The sequence below is a fragment of the Lucilia sericata genome, unplaced genomic scaffold (genome assembly GCF_015586225.1).
Source record: "Lucilia sericata isolate MDLA Ls3-8-SP2 unplaced genomic scaffold, ASM1558622v1 Contig000202F_arrow, whole genome shotgun sequence".
In the NCBI taxonomy this organism is placed as follows: Eukaryota; Metazoa; Arthropoda; class Insecta; order Diptera; family Calliphoridae; genus Lucilia; species Lucilia sericata.
In genome coordinates this window covers 460,739-484,172 of record NW_023994230.1, presented here as the reverse complement: position 1 = coordinate 484,172, position 23,434 = coordinate 460,739, and the positions used below count along the sequence as shown (strand labels likewise).

Sequence of the window (23,434 nt, the reverse complement as noted above, 5' to 3'; positions counted from 1 at the left end):
AGTCTATAGTCTAGTCTAGTCTATAGTCTAGTCTATAGTCTAGTCTATAGTCTAGCCTATAGTCTAGTCTATAGTCTAGTCTATAGTCTAGTCTATAGTCTAGTCTATAGTGTAGTCTATAGTCTAGTCTATAGTCTAGTCTATAGTCTAGTCTATAGTCTAGTCTATAGTCTAGTCTATAGTCTAGTCTATAGTCTAGTCTATAGTCTAGTCTATAGTCTAGTCTATAGTCTAGTCTATAGTCTAGTCTATAGTAGTCTATAGTCTAGTCTATAGTCTAGTCTATAGTCTAGTCTATAGTCTAGTCTATAGTCTAGTCTATAGTCTAGTCTATAGTCTAGTCTATAGTCTAGTCTATAGTCTAGTCTATAGTCTAGTCTATAGTCTAGTCTATAGTCTAGTCTATAGTCTAGTCTATAGTCTAGTCTATAGTCTAGTATAGTCTAGTCTATAGTCTAGTCTATAGTCTAGTCTATAGTCTAGTCTATAGTCTAGTCTATAGTCTAGTCTATAGTCTAGTCTATAGTCTAGTCTATAGTCTAGTCTATAGTCTAGTCTATAGTCTAGTCTATAGTCTAGTCTATAGTCTAGTCTATAGTCTAGTCTATAGTCTAGTCTATAGTCTAGTCTATAGTCTAGTCTATAGTCTAGTCTATAGTCTAGTCTATAGTCTAGTCTATAGTCTAGTCTATAGTCTAGTCTATAGTCTAGTCTATAGTCTAGTCTATAGTCTAGTCTATAGTCTAGTCTATAGTTTAGTCTATAGTCTAGTCTATAGTCTAGTCTATAGTCTAGTCTATAGTCTAGTCTATAGTCGAGTCTATAGTCGAGTCCATAGTCGAGTCCATAGTCTAGTCTATAGTCGAGTCTATAGTCTAGTATATAGTCTAGTCTATAGTCTAGTCTCTAGTCTAGTCTATAGTCTAGTCTATAGTCTAGTCTATAATCTAGTCTATAGTCTAGTCTATAGTCTAGTCTATAGTCTAGTCTATAGTCTAGTCTATAATCTAGTCTATAGTATAGTCTATAGTCTAGTCTATAGTCTAGTCTATAGTCTAGTCTATAGTCTAGTCTATAGTCTAGTCTATAGTCTAGTCTATAGTCTAGTCTATAGTCTAGTCTATAGTCTAGTCTATAGTCTAGTCTATAGTCTAGTCTATAGTCTAGTCTATAGTCTAGTCTATAGTCTAGTCTATAGTCTAGTCTATAGTCTAGTCTATAGTCTAGTCTATAGTCTAGTCTATAGTCTAGTCTATAGTCTAGTCTATAGTCTAGTCTATAGTCTAGTCTAGTCTATGGTCTAGTCTATAGTCTAGTCTATAGTCTAGTATAGTCTAGTCTATAGTCTAGTCTATAGTCTAGTCTATAGTCTAGTCTATAGTCTAGTCTATAGTCTAGTCTATAGTCTAGTCTATAGTAGTCTAGTCTATAGTCTAGTCTATAGTCTAGTCTATAGTCTAGTCTATAGTCTAGTCTATAGTCTAGTCTATAGTCTAGTCTATAGTCTAGTCTATAGTCTAGTCTATAGTCTAGTCTATAGTCTAGTCTATAGTCTAGTCTATAGTCTAGTCTATAGTATAGTCTATAGTCTAGTCTATAGTCTAGTCTATAGTCTAGTCTATAGTCTAGTCTATAGTCTATTCTATAGTCTAGTCTATAGTCTAGTCTATAGTCTAGTCTATAGTCGAGTCTATAATCGAATCTATAGTCTAGTCTATAGTCTAGTCTATAGTCGAGTCTATAGTCTAGTCTATAGTCTAGTCTATAGTCGAGTCTATAGTCGAGTCTATAGTCTAGTCTATAGTCTAGTCTATAGTCGAGTCTATAATCGAATCTATAGTCTAGTCTATAGTCTAGTCTATAGTCGAGTCTATAGTATAGTCTAAAGTCTAGTCTATAGTCTAGTCTATAGTCTAGTCTATAGTCTAGTCTATAGTCTAGTCTCTAGTCGATTCTATAGTCGAGTCTATAATCTAGTCTAGTCTATAGTCTAGTCTATAGTCTAGTCTATAGTCTAGTCTATAGTCTAGTCTATAGTCTAGTCTATAGTCTAGTCTATAGACTAGTGTATAGTCTAGTCTATAGTCTAGTCTATAGTCTAGTCTATAGTCTAGTGTATAGTCTAGTCTATAGTCTAGTCTATAGTCTAGTCTATAGTCTAGTCTATAGTCTAGACTATAGTCTAGACTATAGTCTAGTCTATAGTCTAGTTTATAGACTAGACTATAGACTGTGTGTACGGTATTTTTTTTTTTACAAATTTGGTTCTTTTTAGCAGTAAACGGGTAAAAACCATATTTTGGTACTTTCGTGGACCTTTATCTTTCTAAATTTAGAAGTAAAATATATGTCACGTTCGTACTATATTGAGAAATTACGATTATATAATTGTTACTTTGAAATATACGAGCGTTTAAAAGGTAAAAATCGTACTTATTTTTGGTACTTTTTAAACAACATTTTTTATTCATTTATGACTGCCACTACGATATTGCAGTTTTTGGAATAAGTACAAAAAATGCATAAAAATGTGAAATTGAAATTTATTCAAACTCATTGAGCCAATTTCGATTAAATTTTACACTAAGCCTACTTAGAACCAAATTCGGGCGAATAATATGGTGCTTTTTTTAAACGTACTTTTGTACGTCAAAAGCAGAAATTACAAGAATTTTAAAATATTTGGTGCCGATTGAATGAGGGTATACACTTTTTTGATGTTTTCCTAAAGATATCTATTAAAACTAAATAGAAAACATTATTTTAACGTCATTTATACAGTATGTGCATAAAAATGAATGCACTAGTACTTATGTTAGTAGTTTTTTCTATTTCTTTGTCGAAATAAATAAATTATTATTTATATGTACATGCATATGTATGTAAGTATATCAATGTCTGTATGTCTTGGTCGCATTATTTTTATATTCCATAGAAAAAATAAAATAAAACTTACACAGAATATAAATAATGTGTCTTCTAAAACAAGGAGACAAAAAAGTAGCATTTGTAGAAACAAACATGGTAATAATCTTTCCTGGCTAGACATTGAAAGCAATTTAGTTGAAAAATAATGACTATAAATAAACAAAATTATAGCTGGGTAATGAAAATGTGAGTACAAGTGTAATTCAAAAACAAACAAAAAATGGTCGTAAAACTAAAACAACAACAAAAAAAAAAACAAAGATCCAACCCATTCAACAACGCCAACGCTCAAAAATTAAAAGCGAAAACAACAGAAAACTATGAATAAATGTCCATTAAAATTATTTATTTTGTTTCTAAACAATGGCGGCAAGAGTTATTTTTATTTATTTATTTAAACCTTCTGTTGTCTTAAGAAATGAAGGAAAAGAAAAACCCATAATTTTAATAATAAACTCGTGACATATGGCAGTTGATTGTGGCGTAAAAACTTTGGAGAACCAATGAGCTTGCTGTTTCAAAACAAATGTTTTCTAAATTTAATTATAATAATAAAGTTATTTAGATAAGACTTTAGACAAATGTCACTTTAAAATCCTAAAGATACCAAAACTAACCCTTAGTTCTGACTAAGGGCAAATACTCTTTATCGTATAAGTACGTACAATGTACATTATGGTTGACCCGTTTTGCAAATAAGGTACCGATGTTGGCACCTAAAATGAAAGCTTGGTTCATTCCAAGATATTGATTATAATTAAAAATTTTGCTCTATAGTTTAGTCTATAGTCTAGTCTATAGTCTAGTCTATAGTCTAGTCTATAGTCTAGTCCGATAGACTAGACTATAGACTAGACTATAGACTAGACTATAGACTAGACTATAGACTAGACTATAGACTAGACTATAGACTAGACTATAGACTAGACTATAGACTAGACTATAGACTAACTATAGACTAGACTATAGACTAGACTATAGACTAGACTATAGACTAGACTATAGACTAGACTATAGACTAGACTATCGACTAGACTATAGACTAGACTATAGACTAGACTATAGACTAGACTATAGACTAGACTATAGACTAGACTATAGACTAGACTATAGACTAGACTATAGACCTAGACTATAGACTAGACTATAGACTAGACTATAGACTAGACTATAGACTAGACATAGACTAGACTATAGACTAGACTATAGACTAGACTATAGACTAGACTATAGACTAGACTAATAGACTAGACTATAGACTAGAACTATAGACTAGACTATAGACTAGACTATAGACTAGACTATAGACTAGACTATAGACTAGACTATAGACTAGACTATAGAATAGACTATAGACTAGACTATAGACTAGACTATAGACTAGACTATAGACTAGACTATAGACTAGACTATAGACTAGACTATAGACTAGACTATAGACTAGACTATAGACTAGACTATAGACTAGACTATAGACTCGACTATAGACTAGACTATAGACTAGACTATAGACTAGACTATAGACTAGACTATAGACTAGACTATAAACTAGACTATAGACTAGACTATAGACTAGACTATAGACTAGACTATAGACTAGACTATAGACTAGACTATAGACTAGACTATAGACTAGACTATAGACTAGACTATAGACTAGACTATAGACTAGACTATAGACTAGACTATAGACTAGACTATAGACTAGACTATAGACTAGACTATAGACTAACCTATAGACTGGACTATACACTAGACTATAGACTAGACTGTAGACTATACCATAGGCCAGGCAATAGACTGAGTTATAGATTAGACTATAGACTGGACTATAGACTAGACTATAAACTAGACTATATACTAGACTATACACTAGATTATAGACTAGAATATAGACTAGACAACATTACTGTTTTGTATGTACATATATATGTATTTATACCAGAAGAAGAAAAATATATATCCTTATAATAGGAACTTAGTTTGATTCTAACTTGAACCTTGATTAATTAAGTTTTTTCTTATACAAACTAATTTAGGTTATTTAAGTAAAAACTCTTTCAATTGCATATATCTACTAAAAAAAGGCATTAATTAATTTCATAAATCCTGTTTAAAATTTAATTTAAATTTATATTCTGTATCCTGAAATTACAGTATAAGGTTGCATGTTGAAAAGAAAACACCTTACCACCACAACAATAACAATATTAAAATCTATGAAGAGTGCTGGTTGTTGGCTTAAAGTGCTCTTTTTTTATGTAACAGAAAGGTCAGGTCAAAATTTATATCCTACTCATTTTATTTAATGTTATCCACACCTTTTTACCCCATTTCAACAAATACACACACACAGAAACATTGAAAGGACGGCCTTAGTGTTTGTCTAATGTCATTTTTATCTGTGTGTATGTGTTGCAAACAGAAACAAAACGTTGCAAAATAGAAATGTTGAAAAGAATAAAATAAAAAGCAGCTTAGTTAAGTCACTCTATGGCAACAATTTAATTCAATCCATTTAGGTTTTTGTGTGTTTTTACCATTTCTTCTGTTAGTACTTTAACTTTAACATTTTTAGCAAATAAAATGAAGTAAAAGGGCTAAATGTCCTTTATTTTTGTTGTTGTTGTTGTTGTTATATAAGACCACAATAATAATGGTAAAGTTTTATGCCACTTGTTATAAAATACTTATACACATAGAGTAGAATGAAACAAAATATTTCAAGTTAAAATTAATAACACTAGACCTTACAGTGGGACTAATGAGGTGGGTTACAAATGTGTCTAATTATACTCAACATCAACACATGAAGCGCACTCTCTGGAATTGAGCAGTAATTTTAGATAAGTAATAGCAGTTAAATAGCGCTACAGGAAATCCGGGATAAGTGTGGGGATCCTGGTAGTATCTAAGGTTTTCGACTAGACCTTTCAGATAAAGTGGATATGGGTTCGATACATGACACAATGAAAATGTATTTCCTAAAGCAGTATGTGATCCAATTGCCTTGTGAATTTTTCAAATAATTTCTAAGCCAAATATAAATTTTGTTTTGTTTATTGCATGCATAAACATGCACCAACAATAATATTCTCTTTTTTAAATTATCTTAAAACAATGACCTATTAAATTACACAGATTATAGTTGTTGATTTGCCAACATTTAAAAAAAGGGGTTAAAAATTTGCAACAATGTTGTACAAATTAACGAAATAGTACGGAACAAAAAATCTGAAATTTTTTTTAAAGATTTGCATATTTTGTTGGCTTGCAAATGACGACTGACACTTAAGTGAAAACTAAAATTGAAAAAAAAAAAACACAAGAAAACTGTCAAAATATTGAATGACATTTTGTCAGCTAAACAACAAAAACTACAACAGCAGCAGCAATGTGTATCATCATCATCATCATTTTAAAAGCACATGATATGCGACAAATTTCACAAAATCTGTTATAAGAGACAAAAAACGCCTTGTAAAACATGACAAGAACAAGATAAACAATTTGGACCGTGAGCGTTTTTAATGACGAGCCAGAAATTAAGATCTCGGTCATGTCCAACTCTGTAGGACCTTACATTATATATGAAAGGAATTCAATTGCTATTTTGCATTAATTATGAAAATTTCTATTTTAATTGCAAATCTCTCGGAAGCCACTCTGAGGTGATCAGTATTTGTCATTCAATTTCTAACTCGTCGAAATATTGTTCGTAGACCACATGTCCGTCTGTCCATGTTTCTGTGGAACACACAATCGGTAACTGAGAAATGTCGTTCATAATTGGCTAAAATACAGAATAACAAAATTTTATAGGAAGATAAATTTGTTATTCTGTATACGCATATAAAAACCCCCAACTTAATTTTTTGAAGCTCGGACCGTACTTGAACCTGACCTTCATATTAGATCCCCTTAAGAGAACGCTTATAACTGGCTTAAAATTAACGGTATAGGAATATAACTATATACGAACGAGTGTTAATGGAAACAATTAATTTAATAAGGAGAGCTCCATCATGGACCCTAATCCCCATATAAATCACCCAGATGATTTACAACTAGCTTTTAATGTCCCAACTTTATTTGATAATCATCGGTCCATAGTTTAATCTACCGTCCGTATAAGGTTTCTTTCAGAAAAAGATGTTAATGCTTTTAACAATTTTTTAGTCAGTTAGTTAGTTAGTTAGTTACTTAGTTAGTCAGTTAGTTACTTAGTTAGTTAGTTAGTTAGTTAGTTAGTTAGTTAGTCAGTTAGTTACTTAGTTAGTTAGTTAGTTAGTTAGTAGTTAGTTAGTAGTAGTAGTTAGTTAGTTAGTTAGTAGTTAGTTAGTTAGTTAGTTGTTAGTTAGTTAGTTAGTTAGTTAGTTAGTTAGTTAGTGTTAGTTAGTTAGTTAGTAGTTAGTTAGTAGTTAGTTAGTTAGTTAGTTAGTTAGTTAGTTAGTTAGTTAGTTAGTTAGTTAGTTAGTTAGTTAGTTAGTTAGTTAGTTAGTTAGTAGTTAGTAGTTAGTTAGTTAGTTAGTTAGTTAGTTTAGTTAGTTTAGTTAGTTAGTTAGTTAGTTAGTTAGTTAGTTAGTTAGTAGTTAGTTAGTTAGTAGTCAGTTAGTTAGTTAGTTGGTTAGTTAGTTAGTTAGTTAGTTAGTTAGTTAGTTAGTTAGTTAGTTAGTTAGTAGTGTAGTTAGTTAGTTAGTTAGTTAGTTAGTTAGTAGTTAGTTAGTTAGTTAGTTAGTTAGTTAGTTAGTTAGTAGTTAGTTAGTTAGTTAGTAGTTAGTTAGTTAGTTAGTTAGTTAGTTAGTTAGTTAGTTAGTAGTTAGTTAGTTAGTAGTTAGTTAGTAGTTAGTTAGAGTTAGTTAGTTAGTTAGTTAGTAGTTAGTTAGTAGTTAGTTAGTTAGTTAGTTAGTAGTTAGTTAGTTAGTAGTTAGTTAGTAGTTAGTAGTAGTTAGTGAGTTAGTTAGTTAGTTAGTTAGTTAGTTAGTTAGTTAGTTAGTTAGTTAGGTAGTTAGTTAGTTAGTTAGTTAGTTAGTTAGTTAGTTAGTTAGTTAGTTAGTTAGTTAGTTAGTTAGTTAGTTAGTTAGTAGTTAGTTAGTTAGTTAGTTAGTTAGTTAGTTAGTTAGGTAGTTAGTTAGTTAGTAGTTAGTTAGTTAGTTAGTTAGTTAGTTAGTTAGTTAGTTAGTTAGTTAGTTAGTTAGTTAGTAGTTAGTTAGTTAGTTAGTTAGTTAGTAGTAGTTAGTTAGTAGTTAGTTAGTTAGTTAGTTAGTTAGTAGTTAGTTAGTTAGTTAGTTAGTAGTTAGTTAGTTAGTTAGTTAGTTAGTTAGTTAGTTAGTTAGTAGGTAGTTAGGTTAGTTAGTTAGTTAGTTAGTTAGTTAGTAGTTAGTTAGTTAGTTAGTTAGTTAGTAGTAGTAGTTAGTTAGTTAGTTAGTTAGTAGTTAGTTAGTTAGTTAGTTAGTAGTTAGTTAGTTAGTTAGGTAGTTAGTTAGTTAGTTAGTTAGTTAGTTAGTTAGTTAGTTAGTTAGTTAGTTAGTTAGTAGTTAGTTAGTTAGTTAGTTAGTTAGTAGTTAGTAGTTAGTTAGTTAGTTAGTGTTAGTTAGTTAGTTAGTTAGTTAGTTAGTTAGTTAGTAGGTAGTTAGTTAGTTAGTTAGTTAGTTAGTTAGGTAGTTAGTTAGTAGTTAGTAGTTAGTTAGTTAGTTAGTTAGTTAGTTAGTTAGTTAGTTAGTTAGTTAGTTAGTTAGTTAGTTAGTTAGTTAGTTAGTTAGTAGTTAGTTAGTTAGTTAGTTAGTTAGTTAGTCGTTAGTTAGTAGTTAGTTAGTTAGTTAGTAGTTAGTTAGTTAGTAGTTAGTTAGTTAGTTAGTTAGTTAGTTAGTTAGTTAGTGTTAGTTAGTTAGTTAGTAGTTAGTTAGTTAGTTAGTTAGTTAGTTAGTTAGTTAGTAGTTAGTTAGTTAGTTAGTTAGTTAGTAGTTAGTTAGTTAGTTAGTTAGTTAGTTAGTTAGTTAGTTAGTAGTTAGTTAGTTAGTTAGTTAGTTAGTTAGTTAGTTAGTTAGTGTAGTTAGTAGTTAGTTAGTTAGTTAGTTAGTTAGTAGTTAGTTAGTAGTTAGTTAGTTAGTTAGTTAGTAGTTAGTTAGTTAGTTAGTTAGTTAGTTAGTAGTTAGTTAGTTAGTTAGTTAGTAGTTAGTAGTTAGTTAGTTAGTAGTTAGTTAGTTAGTTAGTAGTAGTTAGTAGTTAGTTAGTTAGTTAGTAGTTAGTAGTTAGTTAGTTAGTTAGTTAGTTAGTTTAGTTAGTTAGTAGTTAGTTAGTTAGTTAGTTTTAGTTAGTTAGTTAGTAGTTAGTTAGTTAGTAGTTAGTTAGTTAGTAGTAGTAGTTAGTTAGTTAGTTAGTTAGTTAGTTAGTTAGTTAGTTAGTTAGTTAGTTAGTTAGTTAGTTAGTTAGTAGTTAGTTAGGTAGTAGTTAGTTAGTTAGTGTAGTAGTTAGTTAGTTTAGTTAGTTGTTAGTAGTTAGTTAGTTAGTTAGTTAGTTAGTTAGTTAGTTAGTTAGTTAGTTAGTTAGTTAGTTAGTTAGGTAGTTAGTTAGTTAGTTAGTTAGTTAGTAGTTAGTTAGTTAGTTAGTAGTAAGTTAGACGTAAGTTAGTAGTAAGTTAGTAAGTAAGTTAGTAAGTAGCTCTTTACGAGATTGCCTAGGAATGGTCCATAATTCGGCGCTCCTTTCTGTTAACAGTACTTTTTGCTCTGATTAGTTAAAATTAATCGCCTTGACATTATTTAATTTCTATAAAATTTTACATAATAGAATTACTAAAAATGTATAAATGTTGCTTTTTATAATGCACATATTTTTAATAAAATAATTTGCAATTTTCAATTATCTTTATACTTAATCTGAGAAATAAAACATCTTCAAATTATTGCAGTAAGTAGCTGAATAAAATATGCCACCAACGCAAAATTCAATTTTATTTTGCATTGGCCTGCGAACAAGGAAGCTACATAACCAACAGAATAACATTTAAGGATGTGGAAAAAGACCCACTCCCATCGAATTATACAAACTAAAAACCATTGAAGCAAATCCTTAATAAACTAAACAAAATAATCAGCATATTAATATAAATTCTTGTTTAAAAATGGTATGAGTAAATACATTTATCCATAAGTTTGTAGAGGAATAACGAAAATAATAATATTATGAAAAAGAAAGAAACTAAATATAACTAAAGATGTTGTAAATTGTAAATAATTTAACATTTAACACCCACTACTCTAATCATACTGGAAATAGCTAGAGCTTAAGCATTATCCTTGAGAATGGCGACGACGATGGCTGCCGACCAACAGAGGAAGTCGGGAAACAAAAACTAAATAAATTGAAAATAAGGAAACCACTGCAGCAGCTTCTGTTTGTTTTCTTAGAATTCTAGTCTTTAGGAATGTAAATTTGTTTAAGGAATGTTTTGCAAGGAATGTTGTGTGTGTCTTTAAAATGTCAGCAGCTTTTTGTTGGCAAACATAACTACATTTTCCTTCTGTACGTTTAATTTTAAATAAATAACGATAAGAATTTATGAGCAACAAACATAAATTAGCATTTGTATTTGAAATTATTGCAAATTATTAAACTAGACAGCGGGTGGTGTTAGAGGAACCAGTTGTTTGATGATGATCTACGAATATTATTTAAAATCTTTAAAATAATAGACTATAGACTGAACTATAGACTAGACTATAGACTAGACTATAGACTAGACTATAGACTAGAATATAGACTAGACTATAGACTAGAATATAGACTAGACTATAGACTAGACTATGGACTAGACTATAGACTAGACTATAGGCTAGACTATAGACTAGACTATAGACTAGACTATAGGCTAGACTATAGACTAGACTATAGACTAGACTATAGACTAGACTATAGACTAGACTATAGACTAGACTATAGGCTAGACTATAGACTAGACTATAGACTAGACTATAGGCTAGACTATAGACTAGACTATAGACTAGACTATAGGCTAGACTATAGACTAGACTATAGACTACACTATAGCCTAGACTATAGACTAGACTATAGACAAAGACTAGACTACAGACTAGACTACAGACTAGACTATAGACTAGACTAGACTATAGACTAGACTAGACTATAGACTAGACTAGACTATAGACTAGACTATAGACTAGACTAATAGACTAGACTAGACTAGACTAGACTAGACTAGACTAGACTATAGACTAGACTATAGACTAGACTATAGACTAGACTATAGACTAGACTATAGACTAAGACTATAGACTAGACTATAGACTAGACTATAGACTAGACTATAGACTAGACTATAGACTAGACTATAGACTAGACTATAGACTAGACAATAGACTAGACTATAGGCTAGACTATAGACTAGACTATAGACTAGACTATAGGCTAGACTATAGACTAGACTATAGACTAGACTATAGACTAGACTATAGACTAGAATATAGGCTAGACTATAGACTAGACTATAGACTAGACCATAGGCTAGACTATAGACTAGACTATAGACTACACTATAGACTAGACTATAGGCTAGACTATAGACTAGACTATAGACTAGACTATAGGCTAGACTATAGACTAGACTATAGACTACACTATAGACTAGACTATAGACTAGACTATAGACTAGACTACAGACTAGACTATAGACTAGACTATAGACTAGACTATAGACTAGAGATAGATAGACTATAGACCAGACTATAGACTAGACTATAGACTAGACTATAGACTAGACTATAGACTAGACTATAGACTAGTCTATAGACTAGACTATAGACTAGACTAGACTATAGACTAGACTATAGACTAGACTATAGACTAGGACTATAGACTAGACTATAGACTAGACTATAGACTAGACTATAGACTAGACTATAGACTAGACTATAGACCTAGACTATAGACTAGACTATAGACTAGACTATAGACTAGACTATAGACTAGACTATAGACTAGACTATAACTAGACTATAGACATACATAGACTAGACTATAGACTAACTATAGACTAGACTATAGACTAGACTATAGACTAACTATAGACTAGACTATAGACTAGACTATAGACTAACTATAGACTAGACTATGACTAGACTATAGACTAGACTATAGACTAGACTATAGACTAGACTATAGACTAGACTATAGACTAGACTATAGACTAGACTATAGACTAGACTATAGACTAGACTATAGACTAGACTATAGACTAGACTATAGACTAGACTATAGACTAGACTTTATACTAGACTATAGCCTAGACTATAGACTAGACTATAGACTAGACTATAACTAGACTATAGACTAGACTATAGACTAGACTATAGACTAGACTATAGACTAGACTATAGACTAGACTATAGACTAGACTTTATACTAGAATATAGACTAGACTATAGACTAGACTATAGACTAGACTATAGACTAGACTATAGACTAGACTATAGACTAGACTATAGACTAGACTATAGACTAGACTATAGACTAGACTATAGACTAGACTATAGACTAGACTATAGACTAGACTATAGACTAGACTATAGACTAGACTATAGACTAGACTATAGACTAGACTATAGACTAGACTATAGACTAGACTATAGACTAGACTATAGACTAGACTATAGACTAGACTATAGACTAGACTATAGACTAGACTATAGACTAGACTATAGACTAGACTATAGACTAGACTATAGACTAGACTATAGACTAGACTATAGACTAGACTATAGACTAGACTATAGACTAGACTATAGACTAGACTATAGACTAGACTATAGACTAGACTATAGACTAGACTATAGACTAGACTATAGACTAGACTATAGACTAGACTATAGACTAGACTATAGACTAGACTATAGACTAGACTATAGACTAGACTATAGACTAGACTATAGACTAGACTATAGACTAGACTATAGACTAGACTATAGACTAGACTATAGACTAGACTATAGACTAGACTATAGACTAGACTATAGACTAGACTAGACTAGACTATAGACTAGACTATAGACTAGACTATAGACTAGACTATAGACTAGACTATAGACTAGACTATAGACTAGACTATAGACTAGACTATAGACTAGACTATAGACTAGACTATAGACTAGACTATAGACTAGACTATAGACTAGACTATAGACTAGACTATAGACTAGACTATAGACTAGACTATAGACTAGACTATAGACTAGACTATAGACTAGACTATAGACTAGACTATAGAATAGACTATAGACTAGACTATAGACTAGACTATAGAATAGACTATAGACTAGACTATAGACTAGACTATAGACCAGACTATAGACTAGACTATAGATAGACTATAGACTAGACTATAGACTAGACTATAGAATAGACTATAGAATAGCTAGACTAGACTATAGACTGACTATAGACTAGACTATAGACTAGACTATAGACTAGACTATAGACTGACTTATAAACTAGACTATAGACTAGACTATTAGACTAGACTATAGACTAGACTATAGACTAGACTATAGACTAGACTATAGACTAGACTATAGACTAGACTATAGACTAGACTATAGACTAGACTATAGACTAGACTATAGACTAGACTATAGACTAGACTATAGACTAGACTATAGACTAGACTATAGACTAGACTATAGACTAGATATAGACTAGACTATAGACTAGACTATAGACTAGACTATAGACTAGACTATAGACTAGACTATAGACTAGACTATAGACCTAGACTATAGACTAGACTATAGACTAGGACTATAGACTAGACTATAGACTAGACTATAGACTAGACTATAGACTAGACTATAGACTAGACTATAGACTAGACTATAGACTAGACTATAGACTAGACTATAGACTAGACTATAGACTAGACTCTAGACATAACTATAACTATACTATAAGACTAGACTGAGACTAGAACTATAGACTAGACTATAGACTAGACTATAGACTAGACTATAGACTAGACTAAGACTAGACTATATACTAGACTATAGACTAGACTATAGACTGACTATAGACTAGACTAATATACTAAACTATAGACTAGACTTAGACTAAACTATAGACTAGACTTAGACTAGACTATAAGACAGACTAGAGACTAGAACGATAGACGAGAACTATAGACTAGACTATAGACTATACTTATAGACTAGACTTATAGACTAGACTATAGACTAGACGATAGACGAGACTATAGACAGAACTGACTAAGACTAGACTATAGACTAGACTATAGACTAGACTATAGACTAGACTATAGACTGAGACTATAGACTAGACTATAGACTAGAGCTATAGACTAGACTATAGACTAGACATATAGACTAGACTATAGACTAGAGCTATAGACTAGACTATAGACTAGACTATAGACTAGACTATAGACTAGACTATAGACTAGACTATAGACTAGACTATAGACTAGACTATAGACTAGACTAGACTATAGGTCCCCTGGTATTTGAGTATTTGGCACTCTGGTTTGACTCCCGGTCAAATCATTACAAGAAAAGTCCGAGGCTAGATTTGATATATAGTTTACTGATAAAGTATATATACATATATTTATTCCGAGACCTTATTGATCTGTCAGTATGTTTCAATCTGCTTTTAGAATACCTTAGATAACAGCCAGTAATTCTATCAGATATGCTTTCGTTAAGTTTCCTTTTTATAATCAACAAAATCGGTCCAATAATGAAGTAATTTCTTAAATTCATGGGACATATAAAAGTCATACTGAACAGATATACTTAACTAAAATAAACTTATTAATAAATAATTAGGTAGGTACAAATTATAACAGAATAAATATACTGATGTGTTATTAGTATAAGATATACTGCGGATCTTTTAGTACAAGGTTTTTTAAAAGTATATGTTAAAAGAAATGTCGAGAAATGCTAACTACTTGTTTGTCTTTGGAATAACTAGATGATATGAGGAACTATGTTATGGTCCCACAATAGCAAAAACCTTGCTTTGTAGCAATTACTTAACAACTCTTATATGAAGAACCCTTTCTATAAGGTAAATATTTATATAAATGTTACATAGTCCTTTTTCATTAATTTTTCAGACAACACACACGAACAACAAATTCATTCACCCTGACGTGATTTTTAGTTTTGTGGAATTCTGCGTCAACTTTAATTATCTCAAGTAAATATTGTAACTTTTTTTACTTTTGCATTTTTTTTTGTATATAACGAACGACCAAACAAATAACGGCGTTAACAAGCCCACCAGGTCAAAGGCAGGCAAAAGTAAACAATGAGGCATGCACCTAAAAACAACAACGACGACGACAAAAATGTTCATACAACCGGAGGCAACCACAAAGGAAACGAAATGAAATTGCATTATAAAAGTCTATAAAACACAGAGAATCAATTTAGTATCCTGCGACAGCGGAAGAGTGTAAATATTGTGGTTGATTTGCAGAACAACAACTTCAGAGCATCATAATGATGTTGATGAAATCAATTGAAATTTTACTATATTTGCTGGTTTTAGTGAAAATGGTGGAGAGTATTGTAAATCCGGATAATGAAACTGCTCGCATGGTTATTTATTTGCAAAAACCCACTGATTTGGGTCCACGCACTTGGCTGGCGGGGATAAGTTGTTTGGATCGCTTTACCGCCATTTACTTTAAGAAACGTGAAGTTATGACTCGCCCACCGAACATAGTCTTGACCAGTGTTTTTAATATGTCCACACCAGCTGCCCAAATACAAGAGGGTTTCTTAAAACTTATGATGGAGGCCATCAGTGAAACTCCACCTAAACACAAGCATTATCAATTTCGCATAGTATCGGATTCTTTGATATATTTACGCATACCCATGTCTCAGAGAGAACTAGTACTGGCAGATTATTATATAATTGTTGTGGATTCTGTAACACGTTTGAAGGCTTTAATGCGCAATAATGTGAGTAATATGTTGTCCTGGAATCCGGGTGCCCGATTTATTATACTCTATAATAATGTCAATAATTATCACAAAGAAATGGAAACAGCACGTCTTATTTTCGAAGAAATGTTATATAATTTCTATGTTCATCGTGTGGCTTTGATGTATGCCACTTCGTCAATTAAGTATTCGGTGCTGTTAATGGATTATTATAATGAGACATCGTGTCGACACTTGGAAATAAAATCATTTGCTACGTGTCAAGAGGGACGTTTTAAACCGGAGAATATAGCTTTATTAGATTTACAATTGCAAAAGTTTGTGAACAGTATTACACTGAATAATTGTACATTTTATATGTGTGCTTCCATAGCGGCCCCGTTTATTGAGGCCGATTGTTTGTCTGGATTGGAGTTGAGAATTATTGGTTTCATAAAGAGTCGCCTGAAGTTTAATGTGAGTATTAAATGCAATATTGTGTATTTATTAAGGAGGGTGGCCCATGATTATGTTATAGAACTATTAATACACTAAATGCCTTTACTATTGCGGATATTGTAGAATTAGATATGTATGTATTCAAAACTTTTAGTGCCGCAAGTTTCAGTTTTATTATCAAGCCGTTGCATAAATATCATTGAATAGTAGGAATGCAGGGCCAACGCTGAACATCCAAAATCAGGATGATTCAATATACCTAGTGGCTCTAATCTCTCAAGATTACATCACCTTAAATTATGTTCGACCTGCAGTGATGGTCTGTTTTCATCTCTTTGGAGTTTGAAAAAGTGGGATGTGAGGGTTGTTACCATGAGTCTCCGGATTCTGAAAACAATGCACTTACCACACTGCAAATATAATAGTAGGAGTTTCAAAGCTAATGCTTAATCTAGGAATGACTAATATCATACCGGGATACTGCGCTTTTGACTAATGAAAAAGAGCTTGAGGCACAAATATAACTTTAGCATATTTGTCTAACCATACAAAGGAAAATCTGATCGAGGGAAGGTATGCGAACTCCACAAAACTTGGATCGTAAGCTAATACCGGATCGATTAAAACCCAAAAAGGTTATTAAGTATAATACCAAGAACACAGCTTACGATTTTCTATACTAGTTGATCTTCGAGCTGCTTAGGGTACTGAAACTCTGCCTAATATAGCTACAAGTAGCTATCATAGAGAGTAGTTTCTAGTAACTAGTTTTTGCGAGTTAACGAACTCGTACGTAGTGAGTATGATAACTCTGATGCATGGTTTTACACTTTTGAACGATATCCTGAGATTTGGTTCGAAATCCCACCGTATCGCACGTCCCTCTCAACATGATTTTGATCCAAAGTCTTTGGCTTGTAGGCGATTAATTTCGAGGCATTAGATTACAAAACTGTTTGCATTCTTTTCAATCAATGAAGATAGAATAAGGAGATGTATTTTAGGGCACCAACACTCATATAAATATCGGATTATTTAACTCACGATGAGTAAGATCCATCCTTAAAGGTCATAAATTGAAGTGCTTTACGTGAAGAACTGCTGTGTTGGCCTTATTCCACGGTGTAACTTTTACAGACACAGGGTGTGCTAATTACACGCCAGTCGAAATTTTTGTACATGGTTCAGTCGAGCTATCTAATCTCTGACCATTACTGCCCCCTGGTATCATTTGTATAAGACACCTTACATCCATCACCACTCAACCCAGCACTGATCTCATTCATCCGACATACGAACTCTAAGTATGCAGTTGGGTGAGGCCCTCATAACTCTACATCCATCCCTATTATATACACTTGACACCAACTCATTTCCAATGCTTAATCCCACAAACACTCCTCTGAGGGGTATCCGTGCAGCCGAAGCGGCCTCTACAATAATCCGGACAAGACAAAGTCCGAAACGCTACCCTGAGGTCTCAAATCATTCCAAGGAAATTATAGTCCCGAGAGACTATCTGTATTGATAGCACATCTTCTTTGCGATAACACCGAGTACAAGTGTCTTGAATACTCTTTTTCCACCATCTTGAAGATCCTGCGGGCTTGATAAACTCATATATATTGTGAATAATAACATCGATGCCGAATCATACTTAAAAATTAAATAACAGCCGAAGAGTTAACTTAAAATCCCTGTGTCTCTTAGTTCCCCATCATCATGGACCAGTTTGGAGACATTCGGACATGAAATTTATACATCTTTCTCAAACCAATTTAAACAGAGAAATGGGGATATATTTTGGGATACCGACATATAGTTGTAGTATATAACTCACGATGAGGAGCATCCATTCTTAACATTAACTCAGTTCTCCACTGGAGAGTATGTCTTGAATCAGGGCTTTGAATTCCATAGCTCGCATTGAATATCGTCTGATATTCCTTGATATTGCTTTGAAGGTAAAGGTTTAACTTTGATGAGATAAATAAACTATATTCTGGTCTAAAGGTTTGAAATCAGAGTAATTGCCACAACGAAATATTAGACTGCTGGGATTGATATATATATATATATTTTGGGCCACCAAATATAATTTTATCCATTTTTATGAAAAATTCTTACAATTACTAAATTTTGTTAATTTACTCCCCAGATCAATCAAACATGCGAAAGAGAAAGTCGTGGTGTTGAAGAGAAAGACGGCAATTGGTCTGGTCTATTGGGTCGTCTTAATGAAAGATCTTGCGATTTTATAGTGGGAGGTTTTTATCCCGATAACGATGTTATACAAAGTTTTTGGGTATCCGATACATATCTAGATGATTCCTATACATGGTTTATTAAACTTGCCGATCCGCGACCTCCCTGGATGGCTCTATATGCCATCTTTAAGAATATGACTTGGTTAGCATGTATATTAATGCTTATACTGACCTGGATCACTTGGTTTATACTTGTAAATTTCCTACCAGAACCTTTGTATGCCAGAGAATTATCATTGACGGGCATTAATAATTTGGCAGTAACAATATGTGTTTCGGCCAATGAGCGACCAATATGTGGAGCATCACGTATTTTCTTTATATTTTTGGCTTTATATGGTTTAAATCTTACCTCGACATATACCTCGAAACTGATAGCGGTGTTTGCGAATCCAGGGTTTCTGCATCAAATTGATAATTTACAAGAAGTTAAAGAGGCGGGCATACCTTATGGTAAGTTAAGAAAACTATATATATTAGACAAATCCATAATGCTTATCTGTTACAGGTGGCTTAGAAGAGAGCCGTGATTGGTTTGAAAACGATGAGGATATGTGGATTTTCGACGATTATAATGATACATCTGACTTTGAACCGACCACTGTGAATTTGGAAGGCGTTAAAATTGGTGAACGCGTTCTTTTAAGTAGCCGCATGTACATACTACAGAATGCTTTATCCGACGATATCTATGCCTTTCCCTATAATGTTTTCTCCAGTCCCATGCAAATGATTATGAAACCAGGATTCCCTTTTCTATATGATTTCAATAGAATGATACGTTATATGAGAGATTTTGGTATATTTAAAAAAATACAAACCGATTTTATATACAACAACACATATCTAAATCGTATTAACAAAATGCGACCAGATTTTCAAGGTAATTGCTAATGGCTCTTAAAGACTCAAACAGTTCAAAATAAATTATCTCTATAATTTACAGAAATTGTTATTGTTCTAACAACACAACATCTTCAGGGACCATTTGCTATTTTAATACTAGGCATTATGATAAGTACAGTACTATTTCTGGGGGAATTATTGACATTCTATATTATTCAACCTTGTTGGCAAAAACATCAAAATAGTACTTTAAATACTGATAAGACTATGGGGGCGAATTCAAAGAAAAAGAAACGTGAAAAGAGGAAACAAAAGAAAACACAAAAATCGAAGAAAATTAAATTAAAGAAACCTTATGAAAGATTGGAAGATGAAATTGTTATACCCTGGAGTGCTGCTATCAGTTATGATGTTCAAATATCGAAAGGCATACGTTTTACACCGTTAAAACGAAGAATTATAGATAATCGTGAAAATATTGTAAAAAGTGATTGAGTTTTAAAAATAATTCTTTTTTGGTTTTATATATTAAATGAAAATAAATTAACTTTAACATCACTTTTATTGCAACATGAACAAATTTGTTTAAAAGGCTTTTGCAAGGACTAAATTTCCTCGATTCCATAAATAAACTGTTATTCTATCAAAATATCAGTTTTTTAAACACAAGTCCTTTTTCTTTGTCCTTTTTTCTTTGTTTGGCAAATAGAAAAAAAACTTAATTTCGTTGTCAGATTTTTGCATGACATTTGCGTGCCAAAAATAGAATGAAAGTTACGAAAAAATAAAGTAAACAAGAATATTAAACCAAAAGGAATTGTATTTTTATGATAACCCTCCATTTAGAGATTTTTTTTTGCATTTTCGTCCTCCAATACATTGTGTTGTTTAGTGGTCATGTTAGCGTACAGTACAGAATATCATAAAGGAAAAGGGGACTAACGAAACATGTCATATCTTGACATAATAGACAATCAGCGAAAAATTGCGAAAATACATTTAATGTTGGGTTTTTGGTAAATAGTTTTTGGCTGGAAAGAAAATACTCCATTTTGTGTTGAGTTGAGTTTGGATGGAATGGTGGAGAATGGGTTGGTAAAGGGTTAGAAATTTAAAGTTGTGTTTAGGGTTGACACTGGCCAGTGAATGTAATATGTAGTTAGTTAGTTAGTTAGTTAGTTAGTTAGTTAGTTAGTTAGTTAGTTAGTTAGTTAGTTAGTTAGTTAGTTAGTTAGTTAGTTAGTTAGTTAGTTAGTTAGTTAGTTAGTTAGTTAGTTAGTTAGTTAGTTAGTTAGTTAGTTAGTTAGTTAGTTAGTTAGTTAGTTAGTTAGTTAGTTAGTTAGTTAGTAAGTTAGTTAGTTAGTTAGTTAGTTAGTTAGTTAGTTAGTTAGTTAGTTAGTTAGTTAGTAGTTAGTTAGTTAGTTAGTTAGTTAGTTAGTTAGTTAGTTAGTTAGTTAGTTAGTTAGTTAGTTAGTTAGTTAGTTAGTTAGTTAGTTAGTTAGTTAGTTAGTTAGTTAGTAGTTAGTTAGTTAGTTAGTTAGTTAGTTAGTTAGTTAGTTAGTAGTTAGTTAGTTAGTTAGTTAGTTAGTTAGTTAGTTAGTTAGTTAGTTAGTAGTAGTTAGTTAGTTAGTTAGTTAGTTAGTTAGTAGTTAGTTAGTTGTAGTAGTTAGTTAGTAGTTAGTTAGTTAGTTAGTTGTTATTAGTTAGTTAGTTAGTTAGTTAGTTAGTTAGTTAGTTAGTTAGTTAGTTAGTTAGTTAGTTAGGTAGTTAGTTAGTAGTTAGTTAGTTAGTTAGTTAGTTAGTTAGTTAGTTAGTTAGTTAGTTAGTTAGTTAGTTAGTTAGTTAGTTAGTTAGTTAGTTAGTTAGTTAGTTAGTTAGTTAGTTAGTTAGTTAGTTAGTTAGTTAGTTAGTTAGTTAGTTAGTTAGTTAGTTAGTTAGTTAGTTAGTTAGTTAGTTAGTTAGTTAGTTAGTTAGTTAGTAGTTAGTTAGTTAGTTAGTTAGTTAGTTAGTTAGTTAGTTAGTTAGTAGTTAGTTAGTAGTTAGTTAGTTAGTTAGTTAGTTAGTAGTTAGTTAGTTAGTTAGTTAGTTAGTTAGTTAGTTAGTAGTTAGTTAGTTAGTTAGTTAGTTAGTTAGTTAGTTAGTTAGTTAGTTAGTTAGTTAGTTAGTTAGTTAGTTAGTTAGTTAGTTAGTTAGTTAGTTAGTTAGTTAGTTAGTTAGTTAGTTAGTTAGTTAGTTAGTTAGTTAGTTAGTTAGTTAGTTAGTAGTTAGTTAGTTAGTTAGTTAGTTAGTTAGTTAGTTAGTTAGTTAGTTAGTTAGTTAGTTAGTTAGTTAGTTAGTTAGTTAGTTAGTTAGTTAGTTAGTTAGTTAGTTAGTTAGTTAGTTAGTTAGTTAGTTAGTTAGTTAGTTAGTTAGTTAGTTAGTTAGTTAGTTAGTTAGTTAGTTAGTTAGTTAGTTAGTTAGTTAGTTAGTTAGTTAGTTAGTTAGTTAGTTAGTTAGTTAGTTAGTTAGTTAGTTAGTTAGTTAGTTAGTTAGTTAGTTAGTTAGTTAGTTAGTTAGTTAGTTAGTTAGTTAGTTAGTTAGTTAGTTAGTTAGTTAGTTAGTTAGTTAGTTAGTTAGTTAGTTAGTTAGTTAGTTAGTTAGTTAGTTAGTTAGTTAGTTAGTTAGTTAGTTAGTTAGTTAGTTAGTTAGTTAGTTAGTTAGTTAGTTAGTTAGTTAGTTAGTTAGTTAGTTAGTTAGTTAGTTAGTTAGTTAGTTAGTTAGTTAGTTAGTTAGTTAGTTAGTTAGTTAGTTAGTTAGTTAGTTAGTTAGTTAGTTAGTTAGTTAGATCGTTACGGGAGGAGTAGCATTAAAAACTCAAACCTACTTTTTGAAGGTTCCCCGCTTCTCATGTGAAAACTTCAACGACTTATTTTAAACCAATCCTCTGGCGTCTGGCTTAAGAGCTCAGCCATTTACTTGGATAATTCTTCTTTTCAGAATGAAGAATGCGTGGAAAATGATAAGATCGTGATGATACCCGGTAATAGTAGGGTATTAAAATTTGGCCAATATATATTGTTTACATTTGCAATACATTGATGTAACCCCACTCAAAGAATGTGCTGCTTTACCCAGCATTAATATTCGATGTTTACACTTTTCTAAAGTACTACAACCACTTCGGGTCATTAAATTTGTTTGCAAAAATAAACAAATCTTCGAGAGCAAAAAAATAAAATAAATAAGAAAATGTAAACAATTCTAAGAAACGTGATATTTTTTTATCGTGACATACGGACTTCTAAGAAATACAAAAACATATAAAATTTCCCCTTCTACTCACTACTCAGTCCGTCTGTCTTACATTCGCTCATACGACAAGTCATAAAATTATAACAACAATAACTTGACTAAATCGTAGACTCAATGAAAGATATACAGACGGACGGACGGCCCACTGCTGTGCTAGTGTTTACGAATGAAAAAAATCAAAACAAAATAAAAATTTACTCGACCATTCACACAACAAAAACACAATCATGCAGGCAGCAACATGTAGCTGCAAGAAAATACGCAAAAACTTAATACTCGTGTTGTGCACACGTTGGAAAAACAAACAGGATCCTCTAATGGATGCCTGCAGCATAATTTCAAGAAAATACTACTATCGCCTCAAGATAGACATGGAAGATATGGAAGGCCTGAACATTTTTATTTTCGTTCATTGGAATAGTAGAACTCAATAAAAAAAATATAAAATCAAAACAAAACCGAAACTAAGCTATTTCGCCTTTTTGTTTTTGAAGTATGAAAAATAATTAAAACGAAACAAATAAAAATGCGAATAACACAAACAAAAACCCAAATAATAATATTCACAATTCACAGCAAATTTTTGTAAACAAATCGTAAATTAAAATTTTACGACTTAATTCGGCATTTAGTGCAAAACTTTAAATGCTAAAGAATTGCGGGGTATGAGAATCGGTAATA

At 31.6% G+C, this 23,434-nt stretch overlaps 2 protein-coding genes across 2 annotated transcripts in view; one reads left to right on the top strand and one right to left on the bottom strand.

Annotated features, from left to right (window-relative positions):
• Positions 1 to 23,434, bottom strand: part of LOC119601966 — an 86,384-nt gene that overhangs the window by 14,413 nt on the left and 48,537 nt on the right. The window lies entirely within an intron of this gene.
• Positions 15,492 to 19,957, top strand: LOC119601970 (glutamate receptor ionotropic, delta-2). The gene is made up of 4 exons (XM_037953276.1): positions 15,492 to 16,367; positions 18,508 to 19,069; positions 19,125 to 19,499; positions 19,563 to 19,957. The coding sequence occupies exons 1-4, from the start codon at positions 15,516 to 15,518 to the stop codon at positions 19,955 to 19,957; spliced, it is 2,184 nt and encodes a 727-aa protein (XP_037809204.1). The 5' UTR covers positions 15,492 to 15,515.